Source organism: Cryptotermes secundus, unplaced genomic scaffold, assembly GCF_002891405.2.
Source record: "Cryptotermes secundus unplaced genomic scaffold, Csec_1.0 scaffold1688, whole genome shotgun sequence".
NCBI lineage: Eukaryota > Metazoa > Arthropoda > Insecta > Blattodea > Kalotermitidae > Cryptotermes > Cryptotermes secundus.
Genome location: NW_019734346.1, coordinates 162,707 through 185,388, shown reverse-complemented (window position 1 = coordinate 185,388; position 22,682 = coordinate 162,707). Strand labels below are relative to the sequence as shown.

At 43.6% G+C, this 22,682-nt stretch overlaps 1 protein-coding gene across 1 annotated transcript in view; it reads left to right on the top strand.

The window, feature by feature from the left end:
- Nucleotides 1-22,682, top strand: part of LOC111868711 — a gene marked incomplete at its 3' end in the record, with an annotated part of 196,097 nt that overhangs the window by 21,111 nt on the left and 152,304 nt on the right. The window contains exon 2 of the mRNA XM_023859628.2: nt 8,324-8,514. Coding sequence (XP_023715396.1) covers nt 8,328-8,514 — 187 coding nt within the window. The remainder of the gene's footprint in view (nt 1-8,323; nt 8,515-22,682) is intronic.

Sequence of the window (22,682 nt, the reverse complement as noted above, 5' to 3'; positions counted from 1 at the left end):
TAAAGGCATCCGGGTAACAGGTCGTGAAGGTCTATAGCGTTGTTAGATGTTGAGGTTACCATATTTTCTCTAGACAGTCGGCTCACAAGTGGCGGTGAGGTTGTCAGTCTTACGCGCCGGCCGCCCTTTACGCCCAGGAATATTCCTGGTACTCATTTCTGTTAGAGGCTGAGTCGACCCTGTGGCCATAGTGCGGCTGGAAGGATTAGCTCAAATGAAAAAGATCAACCTCACCTTCCGGCTTGTAGCATAGTGCCTCAACCGACTACGCTACCGCATGCCCCGAGTGTTGTCGTTAGAGTTAAATAACTTAATATTACCAAGCTGATATAATTTATTGCAGTTTATGTTCAGTGATGTATCACTTCATTTCGAACACTAATTTATATTGTCTAATATTGCATAACAGGTTACGAGCATCTGGTTTGCTATGAGAGGAATGTAAGGCACAATTGCCATTAGGCTAATGTTTAATGGCAAATATGCGCCTCTTCGTGTACACTATTTGATGATGCAGACATGCGCGGGAATGACAGTGTAACATCTGAAACAGTAGCATAACGCAATATCCAGCAAAATGTCGATGCCTTGGCTACGTATACAGCCCGCACAGACACGGACTCATCCTGCGCATGCGCGTGTCTGTAAATGCATCATCAGAGCCGAAGAAACTTTATAACGAATGGTGTTCTGCACGGGTATGTTCACCTCAGGGAAAGACAAGGACGATTATATTCCTTTCGTTATCAATTTTATTCGCCGCCTTCCCAAGCAGCTTGTAACATAACGGAATATTGATGATACTGTGTCGTAGCACCCTGTTGCACATCCCTTATTTGTTTCTGTCATTAGCCGTCACACATGCAACTTGATTTTTAAAACGTTTGAAATTTTTGAAACGTTAAAATCTCTTTTGCATCACTGATGTATGCACACTACATGTTTCAACCAATATCCGCCATCTTCAGGTGACTCTGAAATTGCTGATGAAACTGCTCTCCTTCCGTCCCCAAGTTCAATTTTTGGGTGTGCCCTCATCTGCGCACCAGATAGCAGCACACTCACCTCATATAAAACAGAACCAACCCACCTTAGCTAACATTCATAAAAACTACTCACGACGNGTAGCGTAGTTGGTTGAGTCACTGTGCTACAAGTCGGAAGGTCGCGGGTTCGAGTCTCGATGAGGTGGATTTATTTTCAATTGACCTAATCCTTCCAGCCGCACTATGGCCCTGGGGTGTACTCAGACTCTAACACAAATGAGTACCAGGAATCTTCCTCAGGGTAAAGAGCGGCCGGCGTGTAAGGCTGACAACCTTACCGCCATCTCTGAGCCGACTGTCTAGAAGATGTGGGAGCCTCGACCTCTCACAACCTTATGGGCCTTCACGACCTATTACAGGGTTAGTTTTACCTTTTACTATAAGAAAGACCAACACATATCATACACAAAATATTAATACATGTTATAGACACATGGGCGCATAGACGTGGGCATGCCCCAAAAATTGATCTTATGAACGGAAGCACAACGGTTTCATCAGCAGTTTTAGTGTTACCTGAAGATGACCAATGTTGGTCGAAACATGTAGTATGCATACATCAGTGGTGCAGAACAGATGTTAACGTTTAAAACTTTCAAATGGTTTCCAAAAGTAGTTTGCATGTGCGACGGATAATAACTAACAAGAACATTGATATTCATTTGTTCCTGTTTCATTTGTTGGAGAAACATGTAGTTGAGAGACTGGAGGAATGAATGCATATCGAAAGGCGTAAACCAGTGCGTTTAATATGCATGAACATACTGTCTTCCAGCACTGATACAGTAGAGGTTAAACATAACGAAGAATCAACATGGTGAAGTCTAGCCACCTTACGAACCAGGCAGGGTACGTTATGCCACGTGTAGGCAACCTTCAGGAAGAAAATTCCCGTGTAAATATGTTTCAAAATAGACTCTAGTAGTTTTATAAATATGGCGTGAATTTTCATTACTAACCGACGAGGACACGACCTCATTCCCAAATAGATTATTCATATTACATTTTATAATTATTATTTCTGTAACACATTAATTGCACGGAACTGAACTGTGGCCCAGCAGGAAGAGACATATGAATGGGACATAAGTAATAGAAGTGAGAGTTTTGAGGACAGTTAAAGAATATTGCAGAAGCCATAAACCGATAACATGAAAACATTCGAAATAAGTAACATATTGTTCATCCCTTATAGCTCCAAGAATGTCTGAAGAGCTCATATCAAATAAAATATTAAGTTATTGTCGCGTGCCGGGAATCCGGCAGGTACACTTCCATGAAAACGCAATAACAGTGGGCCGTTGCCTAGGAACACCTTAAGCAACAAACGCATTTCTCTGGAAATGAAAGGATAAGAAAGGGTTCTTTGCAATGTGACTTTGACTTTGACTTGACCAGAGAGTTGACAGTTGACATTTGAGTTCTATAAGTTGTCGAGAACAGTTCAATTTGCATCTGACCCTAGAAGAGTAGTCAGTCTTCAGGGTCTTTATTTTGGCTTTGACTATAGCAGAAGCAGGAGTTGTGATACTGAAAGTGATAATAATTGTACTCGCTAGCGTAAAAGTGAGCGTTCAATAAACATTCGCCAAATCCGAGACCTGAGTGAATTAATTTGTCACGTTACATAGGCAACACGCGACAATATTATAAACTATAGGTAGCAGAGTTATGAACTTAATACTAAATTTTATCCAATATCCTTCCGGCCTGAACACAATACCGGCACAAAGAAATGGTTCTGGCCATGCCAGGATTCAAACTCCAGCCCTTCTGTCCAATGTTACTTCAGGACCACTGTCTGAACGATCCCGTTTCCTTGTACAAATTTTTGCTGGCTTCTCTGCTGGAGCAGCCGCAGAAAGCATAGAGCCTCCCTGCTTTCTAAATTACGTCTTCTCTATTGCGCCTTTTTTGTTTAATCCAGCTTGGGAAATTCTCTCATTCTGCAGGTGGCTGGGTATTTCCTCGATAAAACAGAGAATGTGTCTTTTGGTGTGTGAGCAGTAGTTACAAGGAAATTGTTCGCTAATATTCCGATCCGAGACGTGTGGAAAACATCGCCTTTCGNAGCTTGGGAAATTCTCTCATTCTGCAGGTGGCTGGGTATTTCCTCGGTACAACAGAGAATGTCTTTTGGTGTGTGAGCAGTAGTTACAATGAAATTGTTCGCTAATATTCCGATCCGAGACGTGTGGAAAATATCACCTTTCGATAATGATGCGGCATAAACAAACTGTTTGAAGACTGTTGGACAATACGACTTACCTTCGAGGTCTATTTATTTAAATATTTCATCAGCTACGCAGGAGTGGATGTATAGATCCACATATTCTTGACCTGGGCACTAGTTGGAGGTGACTGGTCAGCTTCACGCCCTGACCGCTTTACCCCCGGTAACCATTTTATAGGAGGTCGGGTGGACCCCAGAGCTGGTCTGGGCGATTGAAGAAGTGAAAATTCTTGACCCTACCGGGACTCGAACTCCGACCCCTCGGTCGTCCAGCCCATAGCCATACCGACTACGCTCTCCCGGCTCCCAGCTCTGTACATCCACTCCCCCATACATATTCTTGGCTTAGTGCTTAATTAGTTAAGCACAGGGATAACGTTACTTTTTTACGCAGGTGTAGCCTGTGTGACGTATGGTGTGGATGGTTGCGAATGCTAGACGTGGATGAAAGCGCTCATGACCTACATCAATGTACTATCCCAGAATATACGTGAGAGGATTGAGTAAAAACAAAGATTATCAGTCAGTACAGTCGGTGACATGGCCGATAATTCGACTGTATACGTTCTGTACGCCCAAACAGAAGTCAGGTGGACTGGAACTGAACGAACCTTTGGATACCGTGATTAGCTTTTGAAATATGAATTATACATATGTTCCTGAACTATATTTGCACTCCTTGTGTTTTCTGAAATGCTCTGCTGAAAGTTTTCATGCAGATTTAGGATGAAACGGTCTGCAGTTGGATTAACACTTTTCATTTTTATTTTATCTAAAGAAACCTACTTCTGTAGCGGACTATATTTTATCCGTAACGTATAATTTATATTCTTGAAACTCCATAAATTGTAAGGTTTAACAGTTGAGAGATGGCGGAAGAGGTTTTCTTTTCATTGATCGCGAACATCAAATAAATTTAGACAGGAGGTTCATTATTTTTAAGTGATAGGTCTTATATCTCGTGCGTAGGATGGAGAATGTTACATGGAGCGAGTTCCCACATAACTTAGCAGCCGTCATTTCTCGACGCGCCTAAGACTGACACACTGCGTAAGACTTGAAACTCAGCTTAGGGCGACTGATGAAAGGAAATATTTTGATGCATCACAGCAACAAATTCATTTGGCTTTGGCCGGTACGTATTACAGCGCAATCAGTGCGACATTATTGTATTGTACCTTGCAGAAGATAGCCTCTCACATTTCGTCTCATTGACGTTATATCCCAGCCTAAGATCTGCCTAAAACAAGACCTAGTAACCACGAAAATGATAACCAAATCTGACCAGAGATCGGTGCACCCTTCATGAGATTCTGTACGTAAAAACAAAACGGTATGAATTCACGAATATCTCAAGGGTTATTGCTGTTCCTATAAGCATGATTGTTATTTTTTGTTGTTATTTGTGATTTAAGATCTAAAAGTTTGTAACGATAGTAAATTAGTACAAATATTATATTTCTGGACATTACCAACCGTCCTGTTTATTTTTCAAAACACGACGTTTCGGAGACTGGATTCTGTCTTCGTCTTCAGGTAAAACCTACTCAGTTGGGCCCAATCGATAGAACTAGTCCCTATCTCCGGGCACCTGTGCCAGCACCAAGATGGGGTACACAAGCCAAGCACAGCACAAACCATCTGCGAGAGCTAAGAAAACATTAAATAATTAAAAAGCTCTACACATATGAAGCCTTGCACTAGAGAAGCATCTCGATAGAAATCATCACTAGATACAAGCAATACTTCTTATGGTACCAACACAAGAAAAACAAATTTTCCCACTCAATCCTCACTTGATGGCGTTGTAGTCTTTATTTCTGCTTTTATGACGGGGTTCCATCTGGAGAGATATGCAAAGTGGGTTGACTGATCGGATGGTCCAGCAGAGACATGGGTTGATTCCATGTGTTTCCTGTATGTGGTGTTGGGCTCGATCTGCAAGACCTTTGCTTCATTCCAACATATCTTGTCGCCTTCCTCTTATACATGTTGAGTTAATTTTGATTTTTCCAACAAACCCTGTGTCAGGTTATATTTGTGCTCCTTGATGCGTACTTCTAAAGGTCTGCTTGTTTCATCGATGTAACATCTGCCACAATTACATGGGATGCTGTACACACACTGCTTCGTCTGCTGGGCATCTCTAACCGGTCCAGTTTTCATCAGTGTCCCACGGAGTGGGCATTTAGTCTTGAAAATTGTTCTGAGATTGAAACGGTTCCCGAATCTGAATTTCTCGGAAGTGCCCTTTAAACATGGGATGACGTCAGTACCCTGGTATAGTGTGTCTGAAGAAGGAGGATTTCTTGCCGATGGCTTCGTTACAGAGTCAACGAATTCTTTTGGATAATCATTGAGCGTTAGATCATGTTTTATGTTTTTAATTCCTTTGTTGAAATTATAGTTTGGTCAAGCGAGCGAAGGTCATATGTCAAAACCAAAAGAATTTCATCTACATGTTGTTAGGGCGACGGAATCAAGAGCAGTGAGATGGGCGTGGTATGCAGCACGCTAGCGAGAGTAGAAATTCATGCTATGTTTTAGTCGAAAACCCTTAAAAGAAGAGGACTTCTGGAATACCAACGGGTAAAGATAATATTAAAATGGATCTTAAATAAAAGGTTTTAAGGACGTGGACTGAATTCATCTGGCCCAAGATAGGGACTGGTAGAAGGCTCTTGTGAACACGATAATGAACTTTCGGGTTCCATAAAAGGCAGATCATTTGTTGACCAGCTGGGGGAGTGTCAGCTTCTCAAGAAGCAGCATGATCCCTGGAGTTGTTCACGTATAATTATTTCTTTAGTCAACTACATTGAACTCAGTGTTACTGGAGAATGTGACAGTTGATGCGGTCATGAATTCCACAGGGTCATAGCCGAGTTCATCAGTCTATGTTGAGGTTTTCTCACCAAAATGGCGTATACCAAAGAAAGAGAGGATTTATATATCGGTATCATTTCGAATCCCGGTCGAAGCCCTGTTCTATTGACTGAGGATGTTTTGAGATGCTTCTAGATCCCATTGTGGATATATCGGGATGATATACAAAAGGAAGCCCCTACTCGCTCCTCCCACATCCATACTGAATTTATGGTTAGCAATCAGTTTACTGAAATTAATTCCGTCACAATTAAATTCAGGAGTCCATAAAACACTGTAATATGATATTATACAATCAGAGACATACAAAGCAGTGAGGGGAATCTTTGTTCTGTCTGGACAGACATTGATAAAGAGGCAGGAGGGAACCCCGTGCAGGCCTGTACACAGACAAGCGATGTAACTACTGCAGACTTGCGCAGAGTGCTGAAGACAGCAGTTGGCCTAACAAGAAGCACTACATCCTAGCATTCGTGATATAAATGCGGTATTGAGCCGCGCAGCTCGGTCAGTAAAGGGACTCACTGCTCGGGAATGAGTATCCCTAATGAGCAGGATTATTCTCTGTAAGATTTGAGGCTTTCACGGCGGTGACTATGAAGAAAGCAGTCTTCTGGGATTTGGCACCGTGTATATGTGGTGTTAACCGACCTTTCGGAGGAACGTATTGCCTCCATCTTCAGGGTAGAAGAAAAAATATAAAAATCTGCAAGCGAAGAGACCGCTCAGTCTGTTTTTACCGGTTCTCACGGTCTCTTCGCTTGCGGATTTCTTATATTTTTCCTTCTACCCTGAAGATGGAGGCGATACGTTCCTCCGAAACGTCGGTTAACACCACATATGCACGGTGCCAAATCTCAGAAGACTGCTTTCTTCATAGTCACCGCAGTGAAACCGTCATATCTTACATAACATTTCAAACGTTTGTTTGACCTTAGGATAAGAATCCCCCGCTTTAAGGATTAGTTTATGCCTAGCAGGTTTGTATAGTGGAAAACTGTGCGTTCGGAAGGTACTAGATTTGAGTCTTGGACAGGGCACCGTCTTCTCTGATGATTTTTTATTGTATTCCGACTCTTCAAGCAATTCCGGATTATTAATTTTAAATGTACCACTACTTCAACCAATTTATTATATAAAAGAACTAACTCCGTGCCCTGTAGTCCTCAATGAACTGACAGACCGAGCGATCGCCGCTTGTCGGCAAAGTTAGTGCCAACTATTGCGGATAGAGGGTGTCGCGTGGTCAGCGCAACGAATCCTCACTGCCGTTGACCTCGGTTTTCTAGACCGGAGCCGCTATTTCCTTGAAAAAGCTCCTCAGTTACCCTCACGAGGCTGAGTGGACCCCGTTCTAGACGCACTACTTCTCAGAAAATCTGGTAGCGCCGGTAATCGAACCCGGACCTCTGGATCTGTAGCCAGGAACTCTGACCACTTGACACAGAGGCGGTCAATTTATTATATACACCCCATTAATTATTGCCGTCATACTTGTTCGGAATTGTGTGTAGCAATTATCGACTTATTCCAGGTTACAGGGGGAGGGGTTCTTGAAACGTTTGTAGCTAATTCCAAGAATCTCCCTATGCTTATGCAACCCGAAGATTTGTCACCATTTTGCAGAAGCCCTTCACGGAGACCAGCCGATTCCCTTCCCTCCAGTAATTTCATCTGAGTCCAATGCTGTGTGTTCCTTTGTCCTCATTACGGTTTCTTTCCCTTCATTTTCGTGTTTTAATTACTTTAGCCATATGAAGACGGACCAAATGCCGTTTCTGGTATGTAACCTGAGAATCAAACACGCAATTAAGCAATTCTGTGTTGCAGCATCCTGTTGCACATCTTTAATTCAACGTCTATATATTTAGTTAATCAATAATGCAACAATCATTAATATACTCACCATTCAACACCAACACGACATGTTTCGGCCACAGACAGCCATCCTCAGGTGTTTCGATGCGTCCAAACTTAAGATAACATAAATAATTACTTAAAATATTTCTATTAAAATCTTCCGTAAAATCATATTCCACCTCGTAGGGAGCGTCGTCCACTTGTTTAAAGCTATGTGATGCGTGTTGCATTATTGACGGACTTAGTACATAGACGTTTAACGCAATTAGGTTACAAAGAATTCTATTCTTTTATGCAGATCAATGAGTGAAGAAAGCAACTATGAGAGTGCCCCTGCGGGATCGAGTACGACTCCCGCCGTGGCGCCTGCCACACCCGAACCAAAATTGACGATGTCCTCATACATGAAACAGCTGCTGGCCGAGAAGCAAAAGCTGGAGGAGAAAGCCGGACTGGATCTGCAGATGACACACAGACTACTGGCCAACGGTAAGTGTCGGCTTGAACAGCATTGGAAATAAGGCGTTTTCTTTGTTTCTGTCACTCTCTCTCTTGGCGGAGGGGGTTTATACTCAAAGGATCATGGCCGTCATCACAAGATCATCCAATTTCTGAACCATTTCGCTCCAGACTCCATTTGAGCCAGACTGAACGACCGAGTTCCGGTAGGGTCCAGAATTTTCTCTTATCCACGTCGTCCAGACCAGCTCTAGGGCCCACCCAGGCTCCTAATCAATGGGTATCGGGGACTCTTTCCCCGGGGGTAAAGCGGCAAGGGCGCGAAGCTGACTGCTCAAGTCCAGCTAGTACCGAGGTCAGGAAAATATGCATCCATACATCCACTCCCCCCTTACGGCTTCATGGCATTGTGCTTAATTAGTTAAGCAAAGGGACAACTTAACCTTTTACCTCTATACCTCCATTTTCACAACATGTTCCTCAAAGTACCAAGTTATTCTTTTCGTCTTCATGTACATGCAGGCCTCTAAAGTGATTTTTTGCCTATTAATTTAACATCCATATTTGCGCATGTAAAGTTTTCCGAAGCGTTATATGTATTTTCCAACTATTTTTTTTTCTCGAACGCCCAAAAAACAGAACTATGAAATGAGGAACGTACGTTATGGAGTTCCTCGATGTATAATTTTACCCGGTTTTCTCCCCTTCACTTCTTCATGTAACAGAGTTAGGCCTGTGTCCTTTTCTCAGGTAAGGCAACTCTTGCGGAAAATTTAATATAAACATGAAGTTTGGCCGTTGGTTATGAAACTGATAAATAATCCTCATATAAAACTGCATATTGAATTATTTTAATTAATTCTGTGTCCCGAAGTTGAGAAGTCAGAATATCGTAGTCGGTAGGGCGTTTATCTACGGGCTAGACGACCGAGGGGTCGGGGTTGAAGTCCCGGTGAGGTCAAGAATTGTCTCCACTTCGTCCAGATGGCTTTGGAGTCCAGCAAACCTCCTGTCCAATGGGTACTGGGGGCTTTTCCCCCGGGGGTAAAGCCGCCGTGGCGTCAAGCTGACCACTTACCTCCAGCTAGTGTCGAGCTCAAGAAAATGTGGATCTATACAACCACTCCCCCATACGTCTTCATGGAGTAGTGCTTAATTAGGTAAGCACAGGGATAACTGTGTCCCGAAATTCTTGCTTCAGAAGATACAACGAGAGTAAGGCAGTTTGTCTTTATTTGTGAGGTGAAGTAGTATTTACCAAACGTAACGGCTCCCTCTCCCTCCCTGTTGCAACTTCAAGTGTCATGACTCACTTGGTCATTCTATTTCAAACAGTTTTCACAACCACCACATACAAGACATAACACAGGGTCACAAACATTGAGAGAACACCATCATGAACATACAAGCCAACAAAACACATAACTACATCAAAATAAGACCAGGAGGAACTTCAAACTAACACATGAAGAGACATCTACACAAAACGTAAGAAAATCTCATATATACGTTTAATTTGAATGTTTAACATTTTAAAAATCAATATTTAATGTTAGAGGTGAACATATTTTTATATATAACGGCACTTTTTCTTCTTTTTCCCTCTTGCTCCCACTTTGGAGCACAGAGCTGATTTCTCAGTGTCACTGATCATTTTACAGACCGTAGGACTCCTTGGACGGGTGATCAGCTCATCGCGAGACCTCTACCTAAACACAGGAGAACACAAACACTGGATAAACTCATACACACACCAAACATCCATGCCTTGTGTGGGATTCGAACCCACGATTCCGGCTTCCGAGCGAGCGAAGACAGTACATGCCGTAGACCGCCCGGCTACCGTGACCGGCATGTAACGATATTACGTACTACTCGTACTAAAAGAACCAGTACTCCATTATGTTAACACTGGCCAATGTAGGAGTGCCAGCCGACGAATACTGATGAATGTGATCCACATACCTGATGATTGCTTAATGAGCCGAAATATGTTGTAAGAAACGACGAACGTGTGTGTCGATACTTCCTATTTGTGGTGACGGAATAAAGTAAAGAAATTTGTCCGGCTCTTAATATCACTTCACAGTACTTGTCACTTTGGCCGTGTGCCGCGCGATTTGGTTGGAACCGACCCAAACCCCACACTCCCCACCCTGTTGCATGCGACCACCTAATTGGTTTCGACCAAGCTTCACGAAAAAAGAAATAGGCTATAAACAAGGTAGTTCACTGACAGTGCTCTTAAATTGTGTAGCTGTTACTGCAGTGCCTACACTGCCTTCGTTGGACTACAAGCCTACTTTAAGCACCTTGTATACTACACCTAACCCGTATAACATATTGTGGCATGTAGACCCGTTGCTAGGCAACGACCACGAAACAAACAACTAGACATCAGCCGTTACTAGGCAGAGGTCCGTAAACAGCGATAGAGGAACGGTGTTTTCTGTGTGGTCCGTGCCGATATAAGCAGGACAGTTAGTGAGGCTCCAATCAATCAATCAGTGGAGTTAGTGAAGATTTGGTTGGCGAGTGAGTTAGATAACTTCTGCGGTTCAGCCGTTGTGAGCTGTTGCTGTGAGAAGCTGGTAGCAGAGGCCGGGTATTTTTCGTGATATCAGGGTAAGGGGAACGTCCTCCATTGGAAGCCGCTACCGAGCAACGGCTAGTGAAGACGTGACGGTGGGTGCTAGTGTTTGTGTGTGTGTGTGTGTGTGTGTGCTCATGTGCAATAGTGAATTGAAAAATGTTGTCACTCGCTATAAAAAGAGTCAAATAAATCTGGCCATCAGTCGAAGACCCGTCTATAGTCACTCCATATACATGACAGTGTTATTTTATTATTATTATTATTGGAGGGGGTTGGTTTCCCCATACACCGCGACTAACAGTCTATTGTTCGTCCCCCTTTGATATTCTACCAGTCGCCATACCCTGCCGGTACTGGTGCTCGCTATCAGCCCCGTTCAGCCAGCGAAGCTGGCAGTGGCTCCCGATACTTCCCCATCTACCGGAGGCATTGGAAACTACTTGGGCGGGAAACTTTGCCTAATTTTGCTCAGAGGTCTCCTAGAGACATGAGGATCTTTTATGTGCCATAAATCTATGACACGGGACCCACGGCTTAAAGTCTCTCCCGGAGGACTTTTTCCCTGAATTTTTCCGCCCGGGTTTCAACCCGTGTACCTTGAATCATGAGGTGGGAACGTTACCCCTAGACTACGGAGGCCGCTTTACATGACAGTGTTAAGTAGTCTATAAATGTTCAGATCTGTCAAATAAAACTCTTGTGTTGATTATAGACCTACTACATCTGTTGGTCACTAAATAAACTAACCTGTTTCGAATTTCAAACCTGTAATATTTCACGGTCGTAAGAGTGGCGGGCAGACGTCCCTTAGCCGTCAAATTTTGTCAGTTAATTAAAAGAAAGGAGCATAAGTGGATCACAGTTTTCGTATCCACCCGTTAATTTACCAGAACCCTCAATGAAAACTTCAAATGTTTTTATATCTAAAAACTTAAATTTGGTGTCGTTACAAATATTATATAGGAGCCAGGATAGCGCAGTTGGTATAGCGACTGGCTACGGGCCTGACGACCGAGAGGTCGGAGTTCGAGTCTCGGTAGGGCCAAGATTTTTCTCTACCAAGTCGTTCAGACCTGCCCACCCAACCTCCAATCCAGTGGGTACCGAGGGCTCTTTCCCCGGGGGGTAAGACGACAGAGGTGTGAAGCTGATAACTTCCAACTAGTGTCGAGGTCAATAAAACGTCTATACATCCACTCCCCCCATACGCCCTCACATGAGCCCTCAACTGGTCCCTATCCTCAGACAGATCAATCCAATCCATACCATCCCATTCTTTCTCTCTAAGATCCATTTTAATATTTTTCACCCACCTACGCCTTCGTCTTCCCATCGGTCTGTTTCCTTCTGGCTTTCCCACCAATATCTTATATGTAGTCCTCGTCTCCCCATTCGTGCTACATACACCGCCCACCTCGTCCTCCTTGACTTGGTCATTCTAATTATACTTGGAGAAGAGTACAAGTTATGAAGCTCCTCATTATGCAGTTTTCTCCAACCTCATGTGACTTCATCTCTCTTCGGTCCAAATATTCTCCTCCTTCATGACATAGTTAATTATGTAAGAAAAGGGACAGCTTTACCTTACATTACAGATGTTATATTGAAACATATTTTCCATGCTAGCGAAATCCTGTGTAGTCTGAGTTGCAGAGCTGTGGGATGTAGCTCCGTTGCTCTGTATGATGAATCGGGCCCCCGCTCTGGTCAGTTTGAATCTGATCGACCCGGAGGAAGTACAGTGGCTGTCGGTAAATGGATGAGTTTCAATAGTATCTGGCCGCAGATGTCAACAGGTGCGGTGACGGGGCTAAACAAGTGGTCAGCCCTCCGAAGATCGTTTCATTAGCCCCTGAATTAATGCAGCGCCGCAGTCCACACACCCTCGCACCACCCACCACCCCTTAACTGGTCTGGTTAGGCTACCGAGGATTACTTGAATTAGATGGTATAATGTTCTGCAGGCGGTTTCCTACCTCCTCAGTCCACTTCTGCAGTTCCTGACTGTCCTGCAAAAACGATATATGGGAACCGAGTAACAAACGATTTCCATCAGAATTGGTTGCTTAGGCCGTATAGCAACCTGCTATAATCTGGACGACCGGAGGTTTGATTCCCGACAGGAACGAGAGATTTTCTTCCATCCACAGAGTCCAGACCGGCTCTGAGGCTCACTCAACTCTTATAGAATGGGTGCCAGAGGATCTTTCCCCATGAATAAAGCGGCCGGGGCGCGAAGCTGAACACTCATCCCTATCTAGTACCAAGGCCAAGAATGGTGGAGCTATATCTCCACTCCCCATGCGTCTTCATGACGTGGAGCTTAATTAATAAAGCACAGGGACAACTTTACCTTTTTTTCTGTGGCACTACAGCCCCAGTGGTCCTAGGCCTACCTCCATGAACTTCTCCGTTTCACTTCGGTTTTTCTAGATCTTACACATTCGGTAGGACCCCTTGGGCCAGTGATCAGCTCGTCCCAAGGCCTCTACCTGTAGACAAACACAGAAAACGCACACAAACATCCATGTCCTGAGTGGGATTCGAACCCACGATCCCGGCTTCCGAGCGAGCGAAGACAGTGCATGCATTAGACCGCTCGCCTACCGTGACCGGCCAACTTTACCTATTACATTTACTTATCATCACCTTCCAGGTATTTCAGTCCATATGGTGAGGTTAATAAGAACTATGGATGATTATATACTTAGTGGCGTACTCCAGTGAAGGTAAAGCTGTCCCTGTAACAGTCCGTGGAGGCCCATAGGGTTGTGAGACGTCGAGGCTCCCATATTTTCTAGACAATCGTCTCATATGTGGCGGTGAGGTTGTCAGCCTTACGTGCCGGCCGCCCTCTATCCCCAGGAAGATTCCTGGTACACATTTCTGTTAGAGGCTGAGTCGACTCTAAGGTCATAAGGCGGCTCGAAGGATTAGGGTAATTGAAGAATCCAATGATCTCATCAGGAATCGAACACACGACCTTCCGGCTTGTAGCATAGTCCCTCAAGCAACCACACTACCGCGTGCCCCCAGGTATATTCTTGTAGGCCTTCATAATTTATGCGGTCAGGGGAGGGAGGCACACAGATAACTGCATAGGAACTTTGTGGCCACTCTATACAGACGTTGCAGTGACACCTAAGATCTGCCCTTCATTTTGAAACGTGACAGTAGTTTAATCTTAGAACTTTGGTGTAATGAAGCCTTTTGGAATATTAAACACGCGCTTTTTGTGTGTGCTGATGTATCTACTACTGATGTAATCTTGATTGATATATTATTTTGGATTACTTCTTTTACTGAAAGCGAATTTTAAGACCCTTGTGCACTTCCGAAAACGAGAAATGAATGACACACCTTTTGCAAAACATGGCTGCGTCATTTACATAGCGACATTGCATATCTGAGGAACAAAACTAGACCTCACCAGGACCCGAGTTCCTGAGACAGTTCACAATTACTATATTTTTGTTCCATGAGCAAGGACGCGCTCTTGTAATTCCTTAAAATATTACATTATAAGGTGCACAAAGGCTGCAGTCACTAAATGGGCCTTCCTTGTTGCCAAGGGACGCGACTTCCCGTGGAGAGGCTTTTCAAACTCTTTTCTGTTCTCGAACTCACTTGACTATGAATCTTCTAATTTGAAATATCCCGCAGTGCTTCTTATTAAGGGAAATATTTCAGACTTTTCTATTACAAACGACGTATCGTTCAGAAATATCAACCACTTTTTCATCGAATAACGTAACAATCACGAACTTAACAACGTTGCTGGAGCAGTATTTGTCTTTCTTTTATTTTTGTGTCATTTTTCAATGGATGTTGTCAACAATCATGGATGTGTATAAATCAAAATAAATAAGTAAGCGAAAGTAAGTAAAGGTATCCCTGTAACAGGCCGTGTAGGCCCATAGGGTTGTGAGATGTTGAGGTTCCCACATTTTCTAGACAATCGGCTCATAGTTGGCGACAAGGTTGTCAGCCCTACGCACCGGACGCCCTTTCCCCCCAAGAATATTCCAAAAATATTCCTGGTACTCATTTCTGTTAGAGGCTGAGTCGACCCCAGGGCCACAGTGCGGCCGGAAAAAGAGATATATTGAAAATAAATCGGATTGGATATGTTTAAAATCACATACAAGATTGTGAATCAAGGATTGGGAAAATCTTTCATTGTACTTGCAGGCCAAGTGAGTCTATTTCCGAGTGACAGTGGGCGAGAGAGCTTTGGGAGAAAACTTCTGTCCGTAAGGAACTGTTAAATATATGTCGGGGAATTCACACTTAATTATTTACTTACTTACTGAGCTCTTCTTGAGGAGCCGCCAACTCTGCAGCTACTCAAGAATTTCCCAGCATTTTATGGAATCCGAAGGTTCATTACCGTGTTCACAAGAGCCCTCCACTTGTCCCTATCCTGAGCAAGATCAATCCAATCAATACCATCCCATCCTGTCTCTCTAAGATCCATTTTAATATTGTCCTCCCAACTCGCCTTGATCTTCCCAGTGGTCTCTTTCCTTCTGGCATTCCCACCAATAACTCATATGGATTCCTCGTCTCCCCCATTCGTGCTACATGCTCTGCCCACCTCATCTTCCTTGACCTGATCATTCTAATTATACTTGGAGAAGAGTACAAGTTATGAAGCCCCTCAGAATTTATACATACCCAGAAATTATAAAAATATTTTGTTACGTAATCATTGAGTCAGGTAGAATATTCGTTCTTAAGGTGCTTGGGTGAAGGTGAAAGGAAACATCCAGAGCTCAAGTAATTGAGCACCTAGCCATGAAGACGAGTGGGAGAGTGGAACTGTAGCTCTAGCATTCTTGACGTCAGCACTAGATAGATGTGAGTGCTCAGCTTGAAGCCTCGGCAACTTTATCCCCGGGACCTATTGGATGGGAAGATGGGTAGACCCCCAAGAGCCAACATGGACGCTGTGTAATAGAGAAAAGTCCCTTGCCTCTTTCGAGAATCGAGCCCAGGCCGTGAAAACCTCAAATCTTACATAATTTAGAGTTTGTCACCCTTACCAAATTTAATGTAATTCTATGCGTGAAGCAGACGAATAACCTCCCTGTTATACATTCACTTTATAGACCGAGTACAGAGCCGTCAGTAACTTCATCACATACCAACAGACTGTTGCGGACAGTTTCCAACATGGATACGCTTGCGTCATTGCTGCCCTTAAAACAAGGGGCGGGAGATGGGTTCGGACGGAGCGGATTTCATGTCCTCGTTGATCCTGCGGGTCAACGAATTAGGGCCGTGTCTCAGGGCGTGGTCTTACAGCTTGATCCCACTATTTGCTCTGTCCCTGGAAATGAATTACGGTTGGTGGTCTAAAGGTAAAGGGTAAAGTTGTCCCTGTGCTTAACTAATCAAGCACTGCACCATGAAGACGTATGGGGGAGTGGATGTATAGATCCATGTACGAGTCCCCGGTACCAATTGGTTAGGAGGCTGGGTGGGCCCCAGAACCGGCCTGGACGACGTGCAGAAGAAAATTCTTGATCCTACCGGGACTCTAACGCCGAACCTTCGGTCGTGCAGTCCGTAGCTAGTCGCTATACCGACTGAGCTACCCCGGCTCCTGAATGTCACTACAATACCATGTCAGAATTTATCGCGGAAGAATTATTGATGACAGGAACTTAAGACCATGACACGTGACACATGGGAAGTATAGCAGGAGGCAACAGTTTTGGATAACAAATGACAAAGCATTCAAACGAACACGGTGTAAGTTAACTCGTACAGCTTCGTGTGAACATACGCCGTAATGAATACCGCATAGTTTCGCTACGTCACTTATTTCTTCCGTACGACATTATGAATGAATTTAAGAAATTTCGTTTGGATTTCTCTCCCTAATAAGAATATGAGATTACAGGAAACAGATGATTATTGAAGCCTCTTACAGAAAGGAAGATTTGGCTCTGTAGAGAGAAACGAAAAAGGTACTTCGATTGAGGGCACGTGTGTTCCTAATGCTGCTATGTTGCTTATTAACTGGCGGTCACTGAACGTTCCCTTATTGCAGATACAAGCTTACAGTTGTAAAATTACTGATTCCGTAAAGAAATAAACTATTTTCCGTCGCATTTATTTAAATACAGTTTTTTTATTGCTAGTGGGGTGGGACTAAGTCGCTTGTACTGCGGCCACTTCTGGCCTATTGTACCAGCCCCAGATGATAGGTGAGGGTGAGTGTGGAGCAATTGGTGGAATGAAGATTGGCAGGGGAAACCGAAGTACTCGGAGGAATCCTGCCCCAGCGCCACTTTGTTCACCACAAATCCCACTTGACCTGACTCGGGATTGAACCCGGGCCGCCACGGTGGGAAACCAGCGACTAACTGCTTGAGTTATGGTGCGGCCTAAATACAGATACTACGATATAAAGTAACCTTCATACAAATGTCATAGACCGTAATGAGATAGGCATGTACACACATTCTGTATGATGAGCTGCTTTAGAAAAATAAAACCGATACAATTAGATTTGAGTTGCATGTGAAGGAGGGGTTATGTCACACAAATATGTGTCGAAATTCAATTCTGCCGTCATGTTTCATTGTAGCTTCACTAAGGCCAAATTTGGTCGAAATTGATTCAGTAGTTTCGAATAAGAAGCATACGAACAAACGGACATTACTTCTCAATGTGCGGAAATTTTAAACACCGTGTGAAATACGTATGAAATGGATCTTAGAGAGATATGATGGAATGGTATGGATTGGATTGATCTGGCTCAGGATAGGGACCAGTAGAGGGCTCTTTTGAACACGGCAATTAACCCTCGGGTTCCATAAAATGCTGGGAAATTCTTGAGTAGCTGCAGAATTGGCTTCTCTTCAAGGAGGGCTCAGCTCCATGAGGAAGTAAGTAAGTGGACTACACGTAGGGTTCAGTATATTAGGAAGTCTTTATGATAAGGACTAGGGTGCTCAATGATGTGAAATGAAGTCGGAACCACTTCATAGTCCTCAACACCAAAAATACTTAGGCTGGGTGGACTCTTTCATGCCTGTGTGTTATGAGGCAGCTTTCGTCAGATTCTCAGCAGTCATGTTTGTATGCATTGAGAGCTCAATATGAATCATAATGCATGTGACATTTGGACATGCTGTCTTCATGACAGAAATTACTTGTGATCTTCCTCAGCTCCTACAAGACAAAACGGGGACAATGTGTTAGAGTTTTCAGGCGTTAAGATGGGAGCTTTCAAAATTAAACATAAAAAAAAAATCGCTTGAATACTACCAAAAATATGAGTGAGCAAGGGGGAAATGTTAATTAATATTGTCAGTGTTGTGTGTGACCTGTATTCCATCATGTTTACGCGTACTGCGCTTACAGGCCCAATTGTCCGTGGACTTAATTAATTAAGCACTATTCCATGAAGATACACGGGGGAGTCAGGCAGAGCTGCGTCGTCCTTAACCTCGGTACTAAATGGGGGTGAGAGGCGAGCTTCATGCCCGGGAAGAGGGTCATACATAGGAGGTTGTGTGGGCTCCAGAGCCGGTATGGACGCTGTGAAGTAGAGATAAGTCTCTTGCTTCTGTCGCGAATCGAACTGCTGATATTCAGCCCGTACCTCGTCACTATACAGACTGAGCTAAGACAGGAATTTCAGTTGGCGACATTTATCTTCCGCTTAAATAGCAACCTGGCCGAATTATAGTGTGGAGATTCCCGTGAATGTATCCGACCGGAATAAAGAGTTTCACATTGTAACGTTAAGAACAAATACCGAAATAGAATAGAAGCTATCCATCACTTATAAAGAAATTGAACAGGTAGAGTTTTATATACCTAGGAAGCATAGGAACTCAAGATGGAGGGGCAGATCAAGACACAAATCAAAAAATAAAACAGCAAATGTAGCTTTTATACAATTATATCAGGTATGGAAGAACAAAAATATTTCAAAGAAAACTAAGTCACGGATTTTAATGCTAATATAAAATCTGTCCTCATTTATGCCTGTCAAACATGGAAAGTACTAAAAACAAGCATGAACAAACTACAAAGCCTAGTGAATAGGCGTTTAAGGCGCATTTTAAACACAAGATGGCCAGACGCAATATCAAATAATTCTCTGTGGGAAATCACAAAACAAGAATCAATTGACATCCAAATTAAAAAGAGAAAACGGAGATGAATCGCGCACGCTTTAAGGAAAGCAGCTGGCGCCATAGAAACGGATGCATTAGACTGGAACCCGCAAGGTGCCAGAAGGAGGGGACGGGCAAGGAAAACTTGGAGAAGAACAATAGAAGAGGAAATAACAGAGATGGGAAAGACCTGGAGAGAGGTTAAGGCATTGGCAAAGCAGAGGAAAAGATAGAGAAGCTTCAGAAGAGCCCCGTATTCCACTCGGAACTAAAGGAATTAAGTCAAGTCAACGTTAAGATTAGAAGCTGCATTTTGACTATACACTGTCCTCGTTTGTTTCAGTGGAATCACCAACAGAATCTGAGTTCATCTCTCCGTGACTGCAGTTCGGTTGACTCTTTAATAACTTGGGCACACATTGCATTAAAACTATAAACTTCACAGTTTGTCATTAATTCGATTAGTTTCGAAAACTTCGTTTTACACACACTCCCCTTACGGCCCACATACCCTCTTCTCCTGAGCACGCGGGTTCTCTCGTATGAAAGGGCGACAATCTCCCGTCCATGTCTCATCCCCTTGCTGCATATCCACCGCTCTCCGTTGCTGGACGAGACAAGGCCCGGCGCTTTCTGGCAGAAGCGTCCGAGCTGCTTCCCCATGGCGTTCCGAAGAGACTCAGCCTTAACCCTTCTCCGATATCTTTCCTTCTCTACCCGGGAAAACCACGCAGCTGAGCTCGGTGACCATGGAAGTGTGTCCTGGAGAAAGACATACACATACATTCGGCCGTGCCATAGCTCAGGCGGTTAGTAGCCCACTTCCCACCGCAGCTGCCCGGGTTCGAGTCCAGGTCAGACCATGTGGGATCTGTGGTGGACAAAGTGGCACTGGGTCAGGTTTCCCCCGACTACTTCGGTTTCCCCTGCCAATTCTCATTCCACCGTCTGCTCCACACATCTATCATCCGGGGCTGGTACAATAGGCCACTTAGTGGCCGACGTACCGAGTGGACTCAGGTTCACCCCACCCCAAGAAATAAAAAAGAAAACTACCGCCGCTGATCGACGAAGATAGTGCCAACTTTAGCGGATAGAGGGTGTCACGTGGTCAGCGCAACGAATCCCCACGGTCGTTAACTTCGTTTTTCTAGAACGAAGCCACTACTTTTCCATTCAAGTAGCTCCTCAGTTATCCTCACGAGGCTGAGTAGACCCCGTTCCAGACCCACTGCTTCTCAGAAAATCTGGTAGCACCGGGAATCAAATCCGGGACCTGTGGACAACAAAATGACGACTGTCCGAAACCCATATTTAGCTCTCCGTTTCAGGATGATAACGAATGAGCGCAGAACTATAACAAACATGCCACAAATTCTGTATTAAATATTTGCAGCTGTTAACAATCAGAAACATGGCGACAATGTATTCTTTTAACCTAACAATTTTAAACAGTCGGGGACTGTCGTATTTGAAAATTGTGAACAGAAATATAAGACGAAATTATAATGATAAAAAGGTAAAGCTATCCTTGTAACAGGCCATGAAGGCCCATAAGTCTGTGAGATTTCGAGGCTTCCACATTTTACAGACAATCGGCTGACAGATGGCGGTGAGGTCAGCATTACTCCCTTGCCGCCCTTTACCCTTAAGAAAGTTCCTGGTACTCACTCCTGTTAGAAGCTGAGTCAACCCCAGTGTTATCGTGCGAGTGGAATGATTAGGTCAATTGAATAAGTCAATGACCTTATCGGGAATCAAACCAGCAACCTTCCGGCTTGTAGCATAGTACCTCAACCTACTACGCCACCGCGTACCCCGGGTGAAATTGTGATCATATTTTAATAATTAGGGATAAGGGGTCCCTTCCAGAATTTTCTTGTCAGAAACTCCGCTGTTGCATATTTCAAGTTGATCCTATGAATTACACTTCTGCTTGTAGCACCAATGCTGAAGAGCGTGGTGCCATGTCAGTAAGCGAGACATGTGGAACGGGCCGAAAGCAACACTGTTCGCTGAAGCGTTCCTGGCCTTTTGTTTGAAAAATGTGTGATCCGTCCAGCTCTCCGCGCCGTATGTCAGAATGATATTCGGGCGCTCATGTAAAGTGGCTGAACATATTGTGACGTAATGTATGTAACAGAACTGAATCCGATCGGTACACGTCAGTTAGGCCTATAGAATTTTATTTTAGCAGACATTTGCAAAGATTCTGTTTCAACGAATACTAAGCGCAGAGTGAAGAAGACAAATACAGTTCATTCCTAGGTTAGTTAGTAACTACTCGTATGTTTCAGCTGCAGAATGAAACCAGTTTCGAAAGGAATGGGTAAGCAATAATAAATTTCTATCAGGTAATGCTTTGGATGCCGGTCACGGTAGCTGAGCGGTCTAAGGCATGCACTGTTTTCTCTCGCTCAGAAGCCGGGATCGTGGGTTCCAATCCCACTCATGGCACGGATGTTTTGTTTTTATGTAGGATAGAGGCCTTGCTGCATGTGGCATCGCACCAGCAGGAGACTATATATTTTTCTAAGGAAAGGGAATGAAAATCATGAATTATGTACAGGTTTTTCATACATAAGAGAATCGTATCAGCAGTTAAGAGGGTAGAGTTCGTCAGTGATAGGATATCATATATAATACTAAAAGGTCGCTGGTGTTATATAATTGTTATGAATGTTCACTCCCGAACAGAAGATAAAATTGATGACATAAAGAAAAGATTCTGTGAAGAACTAGAACATGTATTTGATAAATTCCCGAAGTACCTATGAAAATTTTGTTTGGAGATTTCAATGCCAAAGTAGGGAGGGAAGACATTTTCAAACCAACGATTGGGAATGAGAGTTTGCATGAAATTAGAAATGATAATGGAGTTAGAGTAGTAAACTTTGCCACAGCAAAAAATCTTACTGTCAAAAGTACAATGTTCCCACATCGTAACATCCATAAATTTACTTAGACATCTCCTGATGGGAAGATACACATTCAAATAGACCATATTTTGATAGATAGGAGACGACACTCAAGTATACTTGATGTCCGATGATTCAGGGCAGCAGATTGTGCTACTGACAACTACCTGGTGGTGGCAAAGTTAGGGAAAGACTGACAGTGAGCAAGCAAACAACACACGGGGTTCATATGGAGAGGTTCAATCTCAAGAAATTAAATGAGGTAGAAGGTAAAAAGCAGTATTGTGTTGATATCTCAAATAGGTTCACGGCTTTGGAAAACTTGGAAACTGAGGTGGATATTAATAAATCTTGGGAATATAAAAATGTCTGCCAAAGAGAGTCTAGGTTATTATGAACCGAAGAAGCATAAGCTATGGTTCGATGAAGGATGCTCAAAATTATTAGAGCAACGAATGCCGGCCAAATTGCAATGGTTACAGGATCCAAGCGAGTTAAATGGGGATAATCTGAACAATATAAGCCGTGAAACCAGCAGGCATTTCAGGA